Below are 19,759 nucleotides of genomic sequence, written 5' to 3'. Positions count from 1 at the left end.
TCTTCAGTATTACTACTATCATAATCCTTGGTGATTTGGTATCCACATAGATGATCTTTCCAAAATCTGAGCCTCTCAGTTCTTGACCTTTTAAAAAAATTTTTTTAAATACATGACACATTTTAACATATCATACATACATGAAGTATAACTTCCGATTCTTATGCTTGTATATAATGTGGAGATACACTGGTCGTGTATTCATATATGAACACAGGAAAGTTATATCTGATTCATCCTACTGTCTTTCCCTTTCCCATCCTCCCTCTCTTCCCCTGATTCTCCCTGACCAATCTGATGAACCTCCACTCCTCCCTACCAGCCAACCTATTGTGAGTCAACATCAGAAAGAGCATTTGGCCTTTGATTTTTGGGGATTGGCTTGTTTCACTTAGCATGAAGAGCACCTAGGTTTATTCCATTGTGGATTCAGCTGCTATGAACATTGATTGGCCATGTCACTATTGTATGCTGATTTAAAAATTTTTTTCATTGTATATGAACATAATACCTTTATTTTATTTATTTATGTGGTGCTGAGAATTGAACCCATTGCTCTACATAGGTGAGGCAAGCACTCTACACAACCCCAGCCCCTAGTATGCTGATTTTAAGCCCTTTGCGTATATGCTGGGGAGTTGGGTAACTGGGTCAAATGGTGGTTCTCTTCCAGGTTTTCTAAGGAATCTCCATACTATTTTCAGGAGGGGTTGCACCTGTTTGCAGTCTCACCAGAAATGTATAAGTGCACCTTTTCCCCCATATCCTTGCCAACACTTGTTACTATTTATATTCTTAATAATTGCCATTCTGACTGGAGTGATATGAAATCTCATTGTAGTTTTAATTTATACTTCTCTAATTGCTAATGATGTTGAACACTTTTTCATATATTTGTTGACCGATCTTATTTCTTCTGTGAAGTGTCTGTTCAGTTTCTTTGCCCATTTATTGATTGGACTATTTGGTTTGTTTGTTTGTTTTGGTTTTTGAGTTCTTTATATATTCTGGAGATTAATGCTGTATCTGAGGTACAAGTGGCAAAGATTTTTTCCCATGCTGTAGGCTCTCTCTTCACATTCTTGATTGTTTTCTTTGTTGTGAAGAAGCTTTTTAATTTGCTACAATCCTATTTATTGATTCTTGATTTTACTTCTTGCACTTTAGGAGTCTTGTTGAGGAATTTGGTTTCTAAAGCTGACATGGTGGAGAGTTGGGCCCACTTTTTCTTCTGGTAGGTGCAGGGTCTTTGATTCAGTTCCTAGGTTCTTGATCTACTTTGAACTGAGGTTTGTGCAGGGTGAGAGATAGGGGTCTGCTTTAATTTTGTGGCATATGGATTTCCAATTTTCCCAGCACCATTTGTTGAAGAGGCTATCTTTTCTTCAATGTATGTTTATGGCCCCTTTGTCTAGAATGAGATCATTGTATTTATGTGGGCTTGTCTTTGTCTTCTATTCTGTACCATTGGTCTTCATGTCTGTTTTTGTACCAATACCATGCTGTTTTTGTTACTACAGCTCTGTAGTATATGCAGTATATGTAGTCTGGTATTGTGATGCATCCTACTCCACTTTTCCCACTGAGGACTGCTTTGGCTATTTTGGGCCTCTATTTTTCCAAATGAGTTTCTTGACTGCCTTTTCTACTTCTATGAAGAATGCCATCAGAACTTTAATAGAAATAGCATTAATCTGTATAGCACTTTTGGTAGTATAGCCATTTTGACAATATTAATTCTGCCTATCCAAGAACATAGGAGATTTTGTCCATCATCTAGGATCTCTTCAATTTCTTTGAGTTCTGTAGTTTTCACTATAGAGGTTGTTCACCTCTTAGATTGATTCTCAAATATTATATATTTTTGAGACTCTTGTGAATGGGATAGTTTCCTAATTTCTCTTTCAGTTGATTCATCACTGATGTGTAGAAACATAATTGATTTATTCAATTAGCTTTTCAATATAGTTGAATATATGATTGGTCAAGTCTCTTATTTTTCTTTTTTACATTTTCTTATCTATTTTGCCTTTCATCTCTTCTGTGTGAACATTATTAGTTTCTTATATTTATTATCTTAACTCATTTGATGTCTGCTGATTGTTTTATGCTTCACTGGTATTTTAGTTTTTCTTTCTTTCTTCCTCTATAGAGTATGCCTCTTTTGTTTGTATCTTCTACAGGGCTAGAGAAAATGTTCTTAAAAAATGAACTTATCATTTCAATTTAATTCTGCCTATCCAGTTTTTGTCCATCTTCTAGGGTCTCTTCAATTTCTTTCTTTAGAGTTATGTAGTTCATTGAAGAACATCTTCATTCAATCATTTCAATGATTTCAACTCCCTCTTGAGGAAGATGAAGATGTTTTTAATTTCTTTTGTAGTCTTTGTATAGAGCCCCATGTTATGGGTTCAGATTATCATTATTGATGCATTTTTTTCATTAAACATTTGACTTTCCAAAATCTTTTGCATTTACTTTTTCAACATTTTAAGATGAAAATTTTCAAACTTACTGCAGAGTTGAAAGATTTACGTGAAAACCTACACCTATATCTGCCAGTGTTGTACATACCTATACATCGGTCCAGCTGTTAATCCATTTTATGTACATACCTGCACCTGTATGCATCTATTAATTCAACTTATTTTTATTTGAATTTAAAATTAATAGTTTTGCATTCAACTTTTACACAATACATATAGCAATTACTTTTACTTTAATAGTTTTCCATGGCATTGTAAACTGCCTTACTTTTTAATATCACAATTTACCTATCCTTAAACTCTTTATCTCTTGTTTCATAGGAGTGTCTTTCAGTATGTTTTAAAGGAAGTGTACACACAAGGTATTTTTTCTGATCAGTAGTATTTTCCAGAATGTTATTTTTGCTATTGCATATTTTTAGCCTTAATATTTTCTTAACTATAATCACTCTCTATTTATCCAGCAGACTTCCCTCATTTTTATTTTTCTTGCCTTTGAAATGAATTTCAAATTCTAAATGAAATCTTTTAAGAATATATGTATGGGAAGAAGATCCCCTATCTTGCAGTACATTTGTACAGATCAGGTGCTGCGAACTGCTTATTAAATTTTGCTTTCTCCAAATTTATATATTGTAACTTTTTTCTTTTTTCAAAATCTTTAAAAATGAGTTAAAGGAACATACACTAAATGAAATTACAAACATATTATTATGTGCTCTGTGACTTGCCATCTTAAAAGGCAAAATCCTAGAATACCTAGCATCTTAATGTGTATACTTTCAATCTAAATCTTTTTAGATTGTGTTTTACTCTTTCTTCCCCTTTTTATATTTTTGTTTCTACAGTTGACTCTGTCTTCTATGTATTTTAGACCTAGTGCCCCAAAGTTTTATTCATTATTTACACTAGACCTCCTTCCAAAAATAATTTGAATTTTTAGACAATAAAAATAACACAAATAACAATAAATCATTAAAACAAAGGTAAGAGTTATGCAATAAAACACTAAAGGATAATTATGTGAAAATTCCAGAAAACATTGATGATTATAATATAGCCCTGAGCTATCTGTAACAACTAGAAACAAAAAGATGACATTTTTACCATATTCTCTTTATATAATAAATTATAACATACAAGTTAGGATGCTGATTCATCCACAGAGAAAATGTTTTCCTGATTGTAAATACTGGGAAGAATTTTTCATATTGTTTTTTAAATAGGGGATCAATATAAGAAACAATGTACTTGATCATTTCTACTCAAATGATGATAAAGTTCATATGTAGTTATCTTTCAACAATAATCAAAAGCACAATATTAAATCATACAAATATGGTTCTGGTGTGCCAGAATGACATAGTATGGATTATGGTGTTGGATATTGAACCCATGGCTTTGTGTATGCAAGGCAAGCACTCTACCAACTGAGCTGTATCCCCAGCCCTCATGAAAACACTTTTAACAAATTAAAACGAAAGTATGGGCATTCAGTCCTTTTTTAGTTGCTTATTTTCTTATGAGTCTTTTCTACTTTGCTGTAGCACAGGCTTAAAAATATTTGAATAGGTTACTAGTTTCTCATTAAATTTATGATTATAAATGAGCTCCAGATGCTGCCTATAGGCTGATTAACCGTTCTAGTAAAGTTGATTTTCTGCAGACCATGTTACTTAATCTTGTGGAAAGTAATCACACTTTTAAAAGAAAAAGCCCTGTGGTGATCCAATGTTGACAGTGCTTATATTGTGAATTTGCTGCTGACTGGGAAGGTATGGATCAGTGGTTCAGTATGCCTGGTCCTCAAGGTAATTGTATGGATTACTCCTTCCATCAGCATTTGGCTATTTGAGCTGCTGTGAACCTTTGGTACATGGTGCTGAGCTATCATTTGACTTTTCACATGGCAAGAATACTTCATTTACCCATAAGTCACCTCTGCTCTTTTCTCATTAGTCTACAGTGATTTAATTGAAACTTGTTTTTTGGTTATAAAATAGTCATTATTGGGATTCAGAATATGTTGGTATTTATGAAAATGAACTAAAAATCTACAGAAATAATACTTTTAGTTCTGAATATATATATCCTAACAAATAAAAAACAGCAATACACAAATTAGTCAAAAATTCAGAACTAACAAAAATACATTATAGAAAATGTTGAAAATAAAAGGACAAAAGTCCCTTAGAATTACACAATTCTAACACACACATACTTAGAGAATTAGGATGTTTAGTCTTCTTTTTTTTTTTAATGCATGTAGACACCTTGTGAAATGTATCATTTCACATTCCTGCTTCCAGGCTGTAGCTGTTCCCAGTACCCTGTCTATGAATAAAAAACAACAGATATTTGTTCAGTCACTCTGTATGGTTAGAGTACTGTAAATCTTGCAAATCACATTTGGAGTACATTTGTTTAGGAAACCATAGTTGTATTATATCAGTGTACATTTCTTTAATAATCCATGTCATAAAAATGGATGTATTTTAGAAGCATTCAGATTTATTTTAGAGTTAGTTACTAAGAGTTATCTAAGGTGTCTTAAATATTTATCTTTGACATTAAATAAAAAAGTACTATCACTTATAAATCTATTTATCTGCTGAACATAATACATAATATTAAAGGTTTCAGAGTTTTGCCATATGTATTTATAGCCAAAGAAGATTTTACTGAAGCAGGAAATTACCTAAAAGGATGTGTCATCACTGGAATTTATTCTGAAGAAGATGTTTGGATACTGTAAGTTTATTGCTCTTCTAATTTTAGGGAAGAAGAAGCTATGCAATGGTTTATTGCTTGTCTTTCACTGCTGATCTAGGGAGATAGTTCAGAAACATAAGTAAATTTATAATTTCCCTTCTAGGAAATACCAGGCTATTAAGATTTAAATGTTTATATAGATATATATATTTGTGTGTGTGTGTGTGTGTGTGTGTGTGTGTGTGTGTGTGTGTGTGTGTGTATCCATACCATAGCACCCACAGGGGTAATCTTAGATTCATACTTCATACTCATTTCCTCTTTGGGTTTGAATGCAGTTTGGATTCTTTGGAGGTGTCATAGTTTTTGAGAATTTTACTTCTCTAGCATTTGAGGGTTTTGTTTGTTTGTTTGTTTTGCTACTGAAGTATATGTTTTAAAAAATCACTTTTTAGTTACTTTAGTTGCTTTGTCTGGAAGATGAGGTTCCTATGATTACCAAAATATTGTAGTTGCTTTTATGGTTTGCATATGAGATATCCCCCAAAGATGTCTGTTAATGCAGGAATATTCAGATAAATGATTGGATTATGAGAGCTGAAACCTAACCAGTCAATACAGCTTGAATGGGTGGTAACTGCAGGCAGGTGTGATATGGCTGGAGGAGATTGGTCATTGGAGGCATACCCTGGAACTATTTATCTTCCCTGAGGTCCCTTTCCCCTTATCTGTGTTTCCTGGCTATCGTAAGCCGAGTAGTACTCCTCTGCTATGCCCTCCACGATGTCTCATTTGGGCCAGGAGCAACAGAGTTGGCTGACCATAGACTGAACCTCTGAAACCATGAATTAAAGTAAACTTTATTTTGGTCACAGTGACAAAAGGCTAACACAGTTGTTGTAGAAAGAAGGACTAGATTGCAAGTTTGGAGACTGTTTTTAATACAATGACATTCTACGTTAATGGTTCATTTTGGGGTACAAATAAACTAGTTTATAAACCCCAGCCATTTGTCTTTCTTACCTTCTGACTATAATATTCCTAATTGTGATTTCTGAGCTTAAAACATTCATCTTAAACATTGCTCTTGATGATGCTTTTGTTAGTTCTGTGAAATCAATAATTTTTTATATATACTGAACTAGGAAAATATGAGACCTATCCATCTGATAATGTATATCAATTGCTATTATTTATTGCCAATATGCATTTAATTATAGTCCATAGAATTAGACTGGTGATTTACAGAGTGTTTTGTTTATAATTAGCTGGTAAACTAAGGTTCCTCTAAGTGATCTGAAGACTGGGCTCGATAACCTCAATAATATTATATTGTCTCTTCTTGGTTCTGGCATGAGTTTAGTTTTTATATGTGTTTCTACCTTATTAATAATTTCCCATTAAGCTTTTTACCTATTCACAAAACTTCTTTTTAGGTGTTGTTAGCGAAAATAGTGGGAGGGTGGGTTTGGGCTATTGTGTCAGTGGAGAGAACACGCACTCCATTTGAGTTCCTCATTTTAATTCACTGTCTACTATTTATCACTCTGTGAATTCGTTTTTTTCCCCCCTCTAAAATGGAGTGTTATGGGTTACTTTCTGGGGGATATTCTGAGGATTAAATGAAAACCTAACTAAGCTAGTACATTGCCTGGCAAATAGTAGGTTTCTCATAGGTACCCATCTCCTTAGTAGTGTGGTAAGCATTCCAAAGGGGCCACAAGCCTTTCAGTGCATTCTAAATCCTATGTAGTAATTTTCTTGATGAGTAAGTTGTGTGGGGGCGAAAGAAAATCTATCTAGATTATTATCTGTTGCTTTCTATTAATTGAGTTTGTCAAGGATCCTGAACAGATAGTTTCACATAGAAAATGAGTTTGGGAATTGAGTTAATGTTTTCCTTGGAGCCAGGGCTTTTCACTTTCTGCTTCCTGCTGTGACTTGCTGGCCTATTTTTTCATGTCTTTGATGACCTCCTGTATTTTGATTGTGAATTTTAATACTACATTTCTCTATAGGTCAAATAAATATGCTGCAACTCCTCCAGCCCTGCTACTTGCCAGACACAAAGAAGGCACAATTGAGAGCATTCCACTTGCTAATACCCATGTGCAGGACATAGTTCAAATAATAACAAATGCATCACTAGAAACATTTGTAAGTATATTTTATAATCAGGTTATTTAGGGTAAAATCTAGACCAATTAAAGACAGCATACAGTAGAACACAATTTTCCAGTTTGGGGTGGCAAAGGATGCCATGTTTTGTGGGCTGAAGATTGATTGGGTTGCTTTGTTTTATTCATTCATTATGCATACAGCTTTTCTAGTCCACTGCCCAAAGCTTACCTGTGTGGCTGAAGTCGGTTGAAGTCAAACTTGTTACAAAGTAAATGGATTCTAAAGAGTCAGACTGCCTGGTTCTAAATCCTTGCTTAAATCCTCACTGGCTCTATGGTACCCTCTCTACTCTTAAGTTTCCATATGTGTAAAATATAGATTATTATATTATATATTATAAAATATAGAGAGTTATTGTGAGGAACAGTTAAGATGTATATAGTGCTTTATGGACAATGCTTGGCCCATGGTAAATATTCAACAGATGTTAGTTACTATTTATACAGTTTTAAAACAAACTGTCTTATTAAAGTCCTTTTCCAGTGCTTTACTTTGTTTAATAGTGGATTCAAGGGCACAACAAATGTAACCTGCAATACTTGATTTCAGTTGTTTTGCATATATGTTAAATATAGCTATAATATCATATATTTATACTCCTATATTTTTAAAGTGGCACAAAGAACACCATTTAAATCAGATAAAATGTTGAATTACTAATTTTCCCATTATGATGTTTGTTGTCATGATTATCTAAATGACAATACATTGAGGCTCAAATAATTGACTGTTGTCTTTAATAAATCTGTCACCTAAATTTTTGTTCCCCTTTCTTCCTCCCTCAATGTTACAAGTTATAATTAATTAAATCATTAAGTTAATATTTTCAGGATGTAGTTTTCTAAATGATTTTATAAAAATAATAGCATGTTTGTTTTTAATGACATGTGATTAAATAAATATTTCCTTAACATGTACATAGTATTGTAACTTGAGATTCTTTTTTTCTCAAAAACTGCAAAAAATAATCAAGAAAATTAGAATCAACCATAATTTCTCTAAATTTGGGAACATATTTCTCCAAAGTTTAGAAAAATTGCATGTCTTTTTATATTAAGTATATTTCAAAGAATGTAGACATGCATATTGATTTTAATATCTGTTTTCTGTTGTACTAATGTTCCATGATTCATTTAACCAATTTTCTACTGACACTTAAGTTGTCCTCAAGACATCTTGATCTTTTCACCTGACAGATATAGGAAAGAGCAGCATCCATCACTGATCTTTCTTTTCACAAATTCATATTCCAGTTAGTTACTTTTCTGAAAATAGGCCTAACCATGTCACTAATCTGACACAAAAGTCTTCTTGATATTCCCTGGAGTAAGAACTCATCAAGGCATGACCCGTCTGGTCTCAGCCATGTTTGCCTCTTGCAGTCTTAAATCGGGGACCTTTCATTTCACTGATCCCAGTATTGTTTGCTTTAACACCTCTCTACCTATCCCCATGATATTCCCTCCATCTGTGATCCCTGCTCAAGCATGCACCTCACTCTGTCAAGAACTTATTCCTTATACAAAACCCAGCTCAAATATCACTTCCTAAAATCACTCACAAGCTCCATTGCCTTGTTTTTTTAAGCTTGTTTAATTTTGAGCCCATAGGTTTCCTTATTGTCATTCATGAATAATATTTTCAAGGATCACAGTAGTTTGGATAATTAAGTGTCTCCTCTTAACTAATTAATTAGTTAATTAAACAAACGCTGGGGGGCTGAGGTTGTGGCTCAGTGGTAGAGCACTTGCCTAACATGTATGAGGCACTGGGTTCGATCCTCAGCACCTCATAAAAATAAAATAAAGATATTGTATCCACCTAAAAACTAAAAAATAAATATTTAAATAAAATTAAACAAACTCTGACTTGTAACTAATTTCCCTATTTCTGCTATCATTAAGCCAGAGTTCAGAAATATCCTTAGATATTAGTCCTAAAAACTAGGCTAAGGTTACTGTCACATGACATATAGTGATAATTACTATGCTTACCATATATAGATTATTATCATCTCCAAATATAAGGCAAATCATCTGTGCTTAAGAAAAAGCTGGCATTTTCATATAATGCTGTAAGGGAGCAGAGTACCTCAACAGAGCTGGAAAATCCTATCAGATACTTAGTCTCATTTTCCATTTTGAAGTCTAATGTAGGAGGAGATCTTTTAAGGTGGGTGATGGGAGTTGGAATTGGGAAGGAATAATGATGTAATGTTTTTGTGTTGGTGAACTCAGCAGAGATTTTTTAAAATTTTTAGTTTTAATGTATCCTTAATAGTTGACTATATTGAATGTGTTTTAATACTTCAATAAATATATGTACCATGTGTAATGATAAAAAAAAATGTCTCTTCTTCTTTGAGGGCAGGGAAGTATCTACTTTCTTTAAAGATTCAGCACCCAGCATAACATCTTGAACTCTGTAGTTCTCAATACATTTTGAGTTGAGCAGTGATGGCTGTATCACCTAATGTTTCTGCTGGCTCAGTAACATCTGTCAATATTTAGGAGGGGGATATAACTCCAGTGGAAGAGTAAAAGATGATACTTTACACAAGAAACTAAAAGAGAAGAATTTGGAGAAAAAAAGAGATCTAAGATTTAAGTCTTAAAAAAAGGAAGGTCTTAAGATTTTGAATATGAAATCAGAATGGAAGAGAATAGAACAAAAATGAGAATTGGCAGAGAAAAACCACTTTGAGAACTAATTAGGGAACTAAGTATATGTCAGAGTTTGATGTCTGAGGATGAACTATGTCTGAGATGAACCTCTGTACTCAGAGGTTGTTGGCACAATTAAAAATATAAAATTGTTGTAGATTCTTTTGTGCTCCAACGGGAAGCTGATGAACAGGATGCCTGCCTTCTAGTTTCAGCTCCCTTCTACTTAACTCTGAGACTCAAGCAAGTTAGCCTCTATGTGTATGCTTTCTCATCTGTCACCTGGGGCTTGTTTGTCTGATAGGGGATGATTTAATCTAGCTCACAGATATAGCCAGATGATGAAATAATAGATGTGGATTTAAAATGGAAAATGGTAGAAGACTTCCTATTTGTAAGTCATGGATACTTTTAATCCTAAATATATTAGCATTGTTATTGATCTTTCTAATTCTTTTAACAAACAACCTGGACAAATTGTCTTCTACAGATACATTTTGAAAAATAGCAACTACTTTTAAGAGTAAAAATGGTAAAACACTTAGAATTCAAATTCCTTATTAAATTCCTTCTTTGAGTTACTTTAAACTCAAAAGGAATAAATTTTACTTTTGGATTTGTTTTAGCATATTTTATGCCCCCAAATTCACAGTCTTGGAAAATGTAAAACTTTATTAATTTTTAAGTAATCATACACAGGTGCATTAGTACACTCCTGTACTCCCAGATACTTGAAGCTGAGGCAAGAGGAGTGCAAGTTCAAAGCCAACCTAGATAACTTAGCAAGACGTGTCTCAAAGATTAAAGGAATTGAGGTATACTCAATGGTAGAGGACTTATCTAGCATGTGCAAGGGTCTGGATTTGATCTCCAGTATGCCCCACCAAAAGAGAAAAATAATAATAGACATTAAAGAAAAAGATTATATCTTTGAGATCCAGCTTATATATATTTTTAATTCATTTATTTACTCTAATTTATTATACATGACAGCAGAATGTATTTCAATTCATAGTACACATACAGAGCATAATTTTTCATGTTTCTGTTCATTCCCAAAGTAGAGGCACACCATTCGTGTCTTCATACATGTATTTAGGGTAATGATATCTATCTCATTCCACTATCTTTCCTACCCCCCTACCCGCTCCATTTGCCCTATCTAAAGTTCCTCCATTCCTCCATAATCCCCCCACTATTCCCATTATGCATAAGCATCCACATATCAGAGAAAACATTCAGCATTTGTTTTTTTGGGGATTGGCTTACTTCACTTAGCATAATATTCTCCAACTCTATCCCCTTTACCTGCAAATGCCATGATTCTATTCTTTTTTAATGCTGAGTAATATTCCATTGTGTATATATATACCACAGTTTCTCTGTCGATTCATCTACTGAGGGCATCTAGATTGGTTCCACAATTTACCTATTGTGAATTCTGCTGCTATAAACATTGATGTGGCTATGTCACTGTAGTATGCCGTTTTTAAGTACTTTGGGTATAAACCAAGGAGTGGGATAGCTAGGTCAAATGGTGGTTCCATTCCAAGTTTTTCAAGGAATCTCCATACTGCTTTTCATATCAGTAATACCAATTTGCAGTCCCACTAGCAATATATGAATGTGCCTTTCTCCCCACATCCTTGCCAACACTTATTGTTGTTTGTATTCTTTTTCTTTAAGAGAGAGAGAGAGAGAGAGAGAGAGAGAGAGAGAGAGAGGGAGGTAGGTAGGTGTGAGGAGGGAGGGAGGGAGGGAGGAGAGAGAGAGAGAGAGAATTTTAATATTTATTTTTTTTTAGTTTTCGGCGGACACAACATCTTTGTTTGTATGTGGTGCTGAGGACTGAACCCGGGCTACACGCATGCCAGGCGAGCGCGCTACCGCTTGAGCCACATCCCCAGCTCTTGTTGTTTGTATTCTTAATAGCTGCCATTCTGACTAGAGTGAGATAAAATCTTTAAGTAGTTTTGATTTGCATTTGTCTAATTGCTAGAGATGTTGAACATTTTTTCATGTATTTGTTAATTGATTGTATATCATCTTCTGAGAATTGTCTGTTCAGTTCCTTGGCCCATTTACTGATTGGGTTGGTTTTTTTTTTTTTAGCATTAAGCTTTTTGAGTCCTTTATATATCATAGAGATCAGTACTCATTCTAAATAGAGAAAAATTGAAAGCATTCCCTCTAAAAACTGGAACAAGGCAGAGATGCCCTCTTTCACCATGTCTGTTTAACATAGTTCTTGAAACTCTAGCCAGAGCAATTAGACAGATGAAAGAAATTAAAGGGATTCTGATAGGAAAAGAAGAACTCAAACTATCACTATTTGTCAACAACATGATTCTATACCTGGAGGATCCAAAAACTTCCCCAGAAAGCTTCTAGAACTAATAAATGAATTTGGCAAAGTAGCAGGATATAAAATCAACACCCATAAATCAAAGGCATTTCTGTACATCAGTGAGAAATCCTCTGAAAGAGAAACTAGGAAAACCATCCTGTTTACAATAGCCTTAAAAAAATACTTGGGAATCAACAAAAGAGGTGAAAGACCTTTACAATGAAAACTACAGAATGCTAAAGAAAGAAATTAAAGAAGATCTTAGAAGATGGAAAGATCTCCCTTGTTCTTGGATAAGAAGAATTAATATTGTCAAAATGACCGTACCACCAAAAGTGCTATACAGATTTAATATAGTCCTAACCAAAATCCCAGTGACATTCCTCATAGAAATAGAAAATGCAGTCATGAAATTCTGTGGAGAAATAAGAGACCCAAAATAGCCAAAGTATCCTAAGCAAGAAGAGTGAAGCAGGTGATATCACTATACCAGACTTGAAACTACATACAGAGAAATAGTAACAAAAATGGCATGGTATTGGCACCAAAATAGATTTGTAGACCAATGGTTTAGAATAGAGGACACAGAGACAAACCCACATAAATACAGTTATCTCATAGTAGACAAAGGCACCAAAAACATATATTGGAGAAAAGATAGCATCTTCATCAAATGGTGCTGGGAAAACTGGAAATCCATATGCAGCAAAATGAAATTAAGCCCCTCTCACTATGTACAAAACTCAACTCAATGTGCATCAAGGACCTAGGAATTAGACCAGAGACTCACCCTGTGCCTAATAGAAAATAAAGTAGGCCCAAATATTTATCATGTTGGATTAGGCCCCAACTTCCTTAGTAAGGCTCCTATAGTGCAAGGAATAAAATCAAGAATCAATAAATGGGAGCTCCGGTTGTGGCTCAGTGGTAGAATGCTCACCTAGTATGCACGAGGCCCTGGGTTTGATCCTCAGCACCATATAAAAATAAATAAATAAATAAAATAAAGGTATTGTGTCCAACTACAATTAAAAAATAAATATCAAAAAAGAATCAATAAATAGGGTGGATTCAAACGGGAAAAGCTGCTTCTCAGCAAAAGACTCAGTGAAGTGAATAGAGAGCCTACAGAATGGGAGCAAATGATTACCAGCTTATATTTTAAATAAAAAATTGTGTTATATTTTTCCTCTAAGAGTTTGGTTTTTTATATGTATATTGACCAATCTAATCCCAGATTTTAGCATATGAAATTATTAAAAGTATTAAATTAACTTATTCTCAAAGTAATTTTATTTTGAATATAACTCATTAAGATGAGTTGAGATTGAATAAACTCTGGAGAGTCATTAATGTGGTTCAATCTCTAAGTGAAAATGTGTTTGAATTATATTTTATGAACTAAAATTGAGTGATTTGAATATTTTCTATTTTATGTATTATCATTCCCATGCTTTGGTTTTTTTTGTTGTTGTTGTTCTTCTCTTTTAACAGCCAGAAATAACTGTAGAAAATCTTCCCACTTATTTAAGACTTCAGAAACCATTACTTATTTTGTTCAGTGATGGCAGTATAAATCCTCAGTATAGAAAAGCAATATTGACACTAATGAAACAGAAACACTTGGATTCTTTTATTCCTTGCTGGTTAAATCTGTAAGTATATTTTCATTTTTTATATGTAAGAGATAAAGTATAATTATTATATTTTCATAACAAAAATAAACTCTATAACTTTGCCTTTGGAGTTAATATTAATGGGCCTAAATATCTTGTCATGGTACTTTAGTAACTAACTTCCCATAGACAAGGTCCAGTTTGACCTGTTTCAAATTGAATTTTATTCTGTAGTGTGTGTGTGTGTGTGTGTGTGTGTGTGTGTGTGTATGTGTGTATACTCCTGGAGACTGAACCCAGAAGTGCTCTACCACTGAGCCTCATCCCCAATCCTTTTTAAATTTTATTTTTAGACAGGGTATTGCTGAATTACTAAAATTAGCCTCAAACTTTTGATTGCCCTGCCTTAGCCTCTGAGAATACAGGCATGTACCACCACTCTTGACTACAATAATTTTTTTTTTAAAGAGAGAGAGAGAGAGAGAGAGAGAGAGAGAATTTTTAATATTTATTTTTTAGTTCTCGACGGACACAACATCTTTGTTGGTATGTGGTGCTGAGGATCGAACCCGGGCCGCACGCATGCCAGGCGAGCGCGCTACCGCTTGAGCCACATCCCCAGCCCACAATAAATTTTTTAACATAATCATTTTTCTGATTTTAAAAGTAATTGTCCATTGGAAAAAATTGGCAAATACAAAAAAGTAAGCATTGTGATATCGTTCTGTCTTCTGTGTTTCTGTATTGTTATAGTCCAGCCATAATGTTATGGACAGATTTTAGTACACCCATCAGCAGTACTTCCTGGTACATTTGCTGGATGTATGGCTTGTGTTACTTGAAGTGTGTATCATAAGTGTCTATCATATATAACCCTTTAATTGTTGAACTGACATGTGATCAGGTACTTGGCTAAACTTTCAAAGGAGCCTATTGACTGTATCAAACCTAAGCTGATAAGCCTTCACAATATGTGTGCTTGTTTTGAAAACTGTCATTGACTGCCTTTTTTCCTTATAAGAGAAAGAAAGCACCGTGTTAAAAAAAAATTAAAAAAAATCTAATTACTAATGCCATAGTCATAGACCTCTTAGATTTTAGAATGTCTTTTTATAGAATAAATTTACTGGCATGATACTAATTAAAGTTTAATGTTCCATAAATTTATTTTCATTTTTGTGATATAACTATTAATTAATATTTTCAATTATTCCTCTTGTAGGAAGAACACTCCTGTGGGGAGAGGAATCTTGCGGGCATATTTCAGCCCTCTGCCTCCCCTTCCTCTTCTTGTTTTGGTGAATCTGCATTCAGGTGGTCAAGTATTTGCATTTCCTTCCAATCAGTCTATAACTGAACAAAACCTTGTGTTATGGCTTAAAAAATTAGAAGCAGGACTAGAAAATCATATCAGTAAGTTTTTCTATTTCATTTAATACATTCAATTCTTCATTTTGTTCTGTTAATTTTTAAATTTCATTTGTAGCTAATGAATACTGGTATGTGTTGAATGGTGTTTATAAGTATCCTAAGTATTAATATGCTGATAGCATTGTCCATAGAACAGTCTGATTATGAGACTAAGGTGAAAAGCCTCAGTTGGGGACAGTGGACTTACCTACTAAGCAGTCAGCTCACCTACTAAATCTCTCTTTTTTCTTGAAATTTTAATTCTTGGAGTCCATGTTGGTCCTATAGATTGCCAATATCTTCAAAAATGATTTTTGTAATTTATCCAACTTAAAAAAAATCCTTACCATGGAAGCACTGACCTACCCAAGCCTAAGTCCTTCTTGCTGCTTTTATGAAGCTTAAAATTGTTGATTTCACAGATACTTCTAGTATAGCTTTTTCATATAAATGCTAGTTTTTTTTCTATAACTATGGGCAAAAATTTGTGGTTTTATAGAAAAAGGACACTTTAAAAATAGTGCCTTATTATCATATAAAACTCTAGTTTTAAGTATTTTAAGAAGGTGTGTCTTAAACTAACTATCTCTCAGTTTCTCTGTCCACATTTGTTGTTCTTGCTTTTGTTAATCAGGTGGGTCTACCCTTTTGGTTATGGTGTACATGGCTTTTACACTGTAATAGGCAAATTACTTCATAGAAAGTTACTGTTGGCATAAAAGTCATAGTCAGTATTTATTGAGCATGTGCACTTTTCCCGGCATGGGAACATTTCAGTGATTATCTGATTTAGTTTCCTTATAACCCCAGAGTTCTGGTTCTGGATATTGTCATTATATATTTTTTTTCCAGATTGAGAAAATAGAGGTTAGTAACTTGTCCATGGTAATTGAACCAATAATTATCAGAGTAGTGATTCAAACCAAACAGGCTAACTTCATAGCTTCTACTGTTAATCAAATTGCCTAAATGAATTGAATGCATAATTGTGTTTATTTTATTGAATCTTCAAGTAACCATATAATTAAAGTCATCTGTGTAGTCATCAATATCTCCATAGATATTCTACCAAATCTAAACACATAAATATCTGAGAGAAGCAGTTTGGCATAATGAAGTAATATTCTAGTAAATACCATTATTTTATATTTAACTTGAATAATTATAATAATAGCTAACAAAAATGCATTTTATTAATTATTTGATCTAACTGTCACAAAAAACCTGAGGTAGGTATTACCTACAAAAATCTGTCTGTTAAATGGAGAAAAGTTAATTTCTCATATGTTATCAGCTTTAAGTAGTTTTCCTTTTCTAATGATCAATATTTTAAAATAATGTTAAGATTCACTTCCATGAAGCTCATCTGAAAGAAATCATCCAATAATTGTCTACACATAGTATAGTCAACTCCATAGCAATTTTAAATTATTCCTATCTATAATAATTTTTGAAAATACAGTTTTCATGAAGTGTATGGATAGGATATTAATCAAAGCCTGTAAGAACAGAATATCCTTTAAGATATAAGGCAACACTTATATCAATACAATAATAATATCTAAATATATATGTTCCAAAATGTTTTTCTGGAATGACTTATGAGAAATAGTTAACATATTTGGAGATTGAGATTGGAGTAAGGAGGGAAGTAGGAGACTTCATTGTAGTTTGAATCTGTGTGTACATAATATTATCTTATTACATATATTGCTATTTTTGAAACCCCAACAAGGATTAATTGGCAGTAAGATTATGAACCTTTTTTCCCCATTAACGTTTATCTCTATATAGAAAATAATGGCTTATAAATGTAATGTAAAATAAGACAGTAACTAGTGATAAATATATCAAATTTTCTAATCACAATGGTATTAGAAACATCAAGCTAAGTAAAACTAATAAAGCCTTCATGCCTACAAATATATTTTTTCAAAATGAAACATTTTCTAGTATATTCATATGATGATTTTATAGATGATTTTATAGTTAGTCATTAACCCTTGGTTATGTCTTCCTTCCAGCAATTTTATCTGCTCAGGAATGGAAACCTCCTCTTCCAGCTTATGATTTTCTAAGTATGATGGATGCTGCAACAGCTCCACATCCCACTAGGAAAGAGCCTGAGTATACGAAAGAAACAGATGTGCCAGAGAATGACAAGGAACAGTATGAAGACAAGTTGTCCATCAGAAAAGAGCCCATTGAAACACTGAGAATAAAGCACTGGAATAAAAGTAACTGGTTTAAAGAAACAGAGAAATCCTTTAAGCATGATAAAGAGTTATGATGCTCAAAAGTAAGCTAATTTGATAGGGCTGTCATTTCCAAAGTCTTTTCAGCTTCTTTGAGAGACTTGAGAATTTATTTAATTAAGGAATGATACTAAATCATGTCAAATAGACCAGTGCCATCTAGTAGAATTTTAATGCAAGCCACACGTAAAATTTTCTAGTAGCTACATTTTATATATGTATATATTATTTTTTAGTTGAATATGGACACAATATCTTTATTTTGTTTATTTATTTTTATGTGGTGCTGAGGATCAAACCCAATCCTCACATGTGCAAGGTAAGTGCTCTGCCACTGAGCACTAGTAGTTATACTTTTTAAAAAGTAAAATTGTTTTAAAAATGTCTTTCACCCAGTAAAAATACCTAAAATAGATCAATTAATATAAAAATCATTGATTTACTTTTTTTCCCTTTTTTAACCAAGTTTTCAGAATGCAGCGTGTATTTTACACTTAACTGCTATTTCACTGTAGCCTGTGTTTCAGGTGCTCATTAGCCACATGTGGTGTGTGACTATTATATTGAACAGCTCAGTATTAGACAAAAAACTAGTATAAGCAATTTAACTTAGTTTTACCCATGGTATATTTTGGGATTAAAATTAAAATGCAATAAAATGCAACACTAGTTTAATCACAGTTTACTCCTCAGTGGAGTGATATATCATGATGTTAAAATCAGTGTTTCTCAACCAGGATACTCTCCCACCCCAGGGTACATTTCGCAATGGCTAGAGACAATTTTGAAGTCATACTTAGGGATGGTACTGGCATGTAGTGGGTAGAGATCAGGTATGCTGTTTAATATCCTACATTGGGCAGCACCCCCCTCAAACAATTATCCTGCCCCAAATGTCAGTAGTATCAGGGATGAATAACTAACTAACCTATGGCAGAAGGACTTCCACATTTTCTGAATCCTCTCAATTATGTTTTAAAAAATGTGGATATTAAAGATAAGTATTAGGTGGTCTTAATTGTTATCTAGATACATCCTTATAAATTTATTTTTATTTTTTCAAAAAGTAATAAGGTAAATTCACAAAAGACTCAAAATTTTGTGTGTGTGTGTGTGTGTGTGTGTGTGTGTGAGGGGGTCTGAAATTTAGCACTATAAGCTACAGATATAATTTTTCTGGAATTCAACATATTGCTATTTCCTCACAAAAAGAGAAGCTCCCTATCTGAGCCATGTCTGAAATCTACTATCCTTGGACAAATCAGTTGATCTCCCTGGGCCATAGATCCTTGTCTTTATAATGAGAGGGCAGGATTGGCCAAAAAATTATTTTTTCCTTTCACATCACTTACTGTTGGGCTGATTGTTTGCAGCAGCTGTCTCACTGCTCTCCATTTTGCAAGACATTGGTTGAAAACCTCCAACCTGGTGATCTACTGTATTTAGAGTATCTCATTTTAAAGATTTTCTCCATGTGTGGCATACTCAGAACAACTGAATAATTGGAATTTTACAGTTAAATTTTAATAAATCTGTATCTTTCACTGTACTATTGGCCATTTTCAGCAATCCCTTAGTTTAATTCCTATAGCATGGGGTGCCTTACTAGTTTGGTTTCATTCTTATATACTTTTCTAATGTGGGAGATGCCAAGAGTGAACTCCAATATTGCTTTTAGTAATTAAACATCATTCTTCATTTAAAAATGCTAATTATCTACAAGCACATAGAAACATGAAATTGATTTATCATTGTATCATAACCAGTGATTTGGATACCCATTAATATATATGTTTATTTTACAATTTTAAATAAAGTATCTGGATTTCAGACCACCTTTCAAAGCTTTCTTTGACCTCCATATGCCCTTTATTGGGCCACCTAGTTTGTATCAGTTGCATGTCTTTGGTTCCAAGCAATAGAAATTCAACTTTGGCTAACTTAAGCAAAATGGGAATGTGACTAATATACAGAATTAGAAGAAAAATCAAACCAGTCTTTGAAAAGACAGGAATCAAGGCTGGTATGGGTCAGGACTAAGAGCTCACTTGGTATCTTCTGAATCAGCTCCATCTGGTATCTTCTGTGA

The 19,759-nt window shown here is 33.4% G+C and overlaps 1 protein-coding gene and 1 long non-coding RNA gene across 3 annotated transcripts in view; both read left to right on the top strand.

Annotated features, from left to right (window-relative positions):
* Txndc16 (thioredoxin domain containing 16) overlaps positions 1–19,505 on the top strand; it is a 96,026-nt gene extending 76,521 nt beyond the window's left edge. For both annotated transcript variants that reach the window (XM_040274678.2, XM_005337978.5), the window contains exons 17-21: positions 5,153–5,237; positions 7,217–7,355; positions 13,884–14,044; positions 15,228–15,418; positions 17,440–19,505. In XM_040274678.2, coding sequence (XP_040130612.2) covers positions 5,153–5,237; positions 7,217–7,355; positions 13,884–14,044; positions 15,228–15,418; positions 17,440–17,705 — 842 coding nt within the window. In that variant the 3' untranslated portion in view covers positions 17,706–19,505. The remainder of the gene's footprint in view (positions 1–5,152; positions 5,238–7,216; positions 7,356–13,883; positions 14,045–15,227; positions 15,419–17,439) is intronic.
* Positions 7,362–13,578, top strand: LOC144377782 (uncharacterized). Its single transcript, XR_013438872.1, has 2 exons — positions 7,362–11,770; positions 11,847–13,578. It is a non-coding gene; the product is annotated as an uncharacterized LOC144377782 (long non-coding RNA).
* Positions 19,506–19,759: the final 254 nt, after the last annotated feature.

This window comes from Ictidomys tridecemlineatus, chromosome 5, assembly GCF_052094955.1.
Source record: "Ictidomys tridecemlineatus isolate mIctTri1 chromosome 5, mIctTri1.hap1, whole genome shotgun sequence".
NCBI lineage: Eukaryota > Metazoa > Chordata > Mammalia > Rodentia > Sciuridae > Ictidomys > Ictidomys tridecemlineatus.
This window is presented reverse-complemented; position numbering and strand designations above follow the sequence as displayed.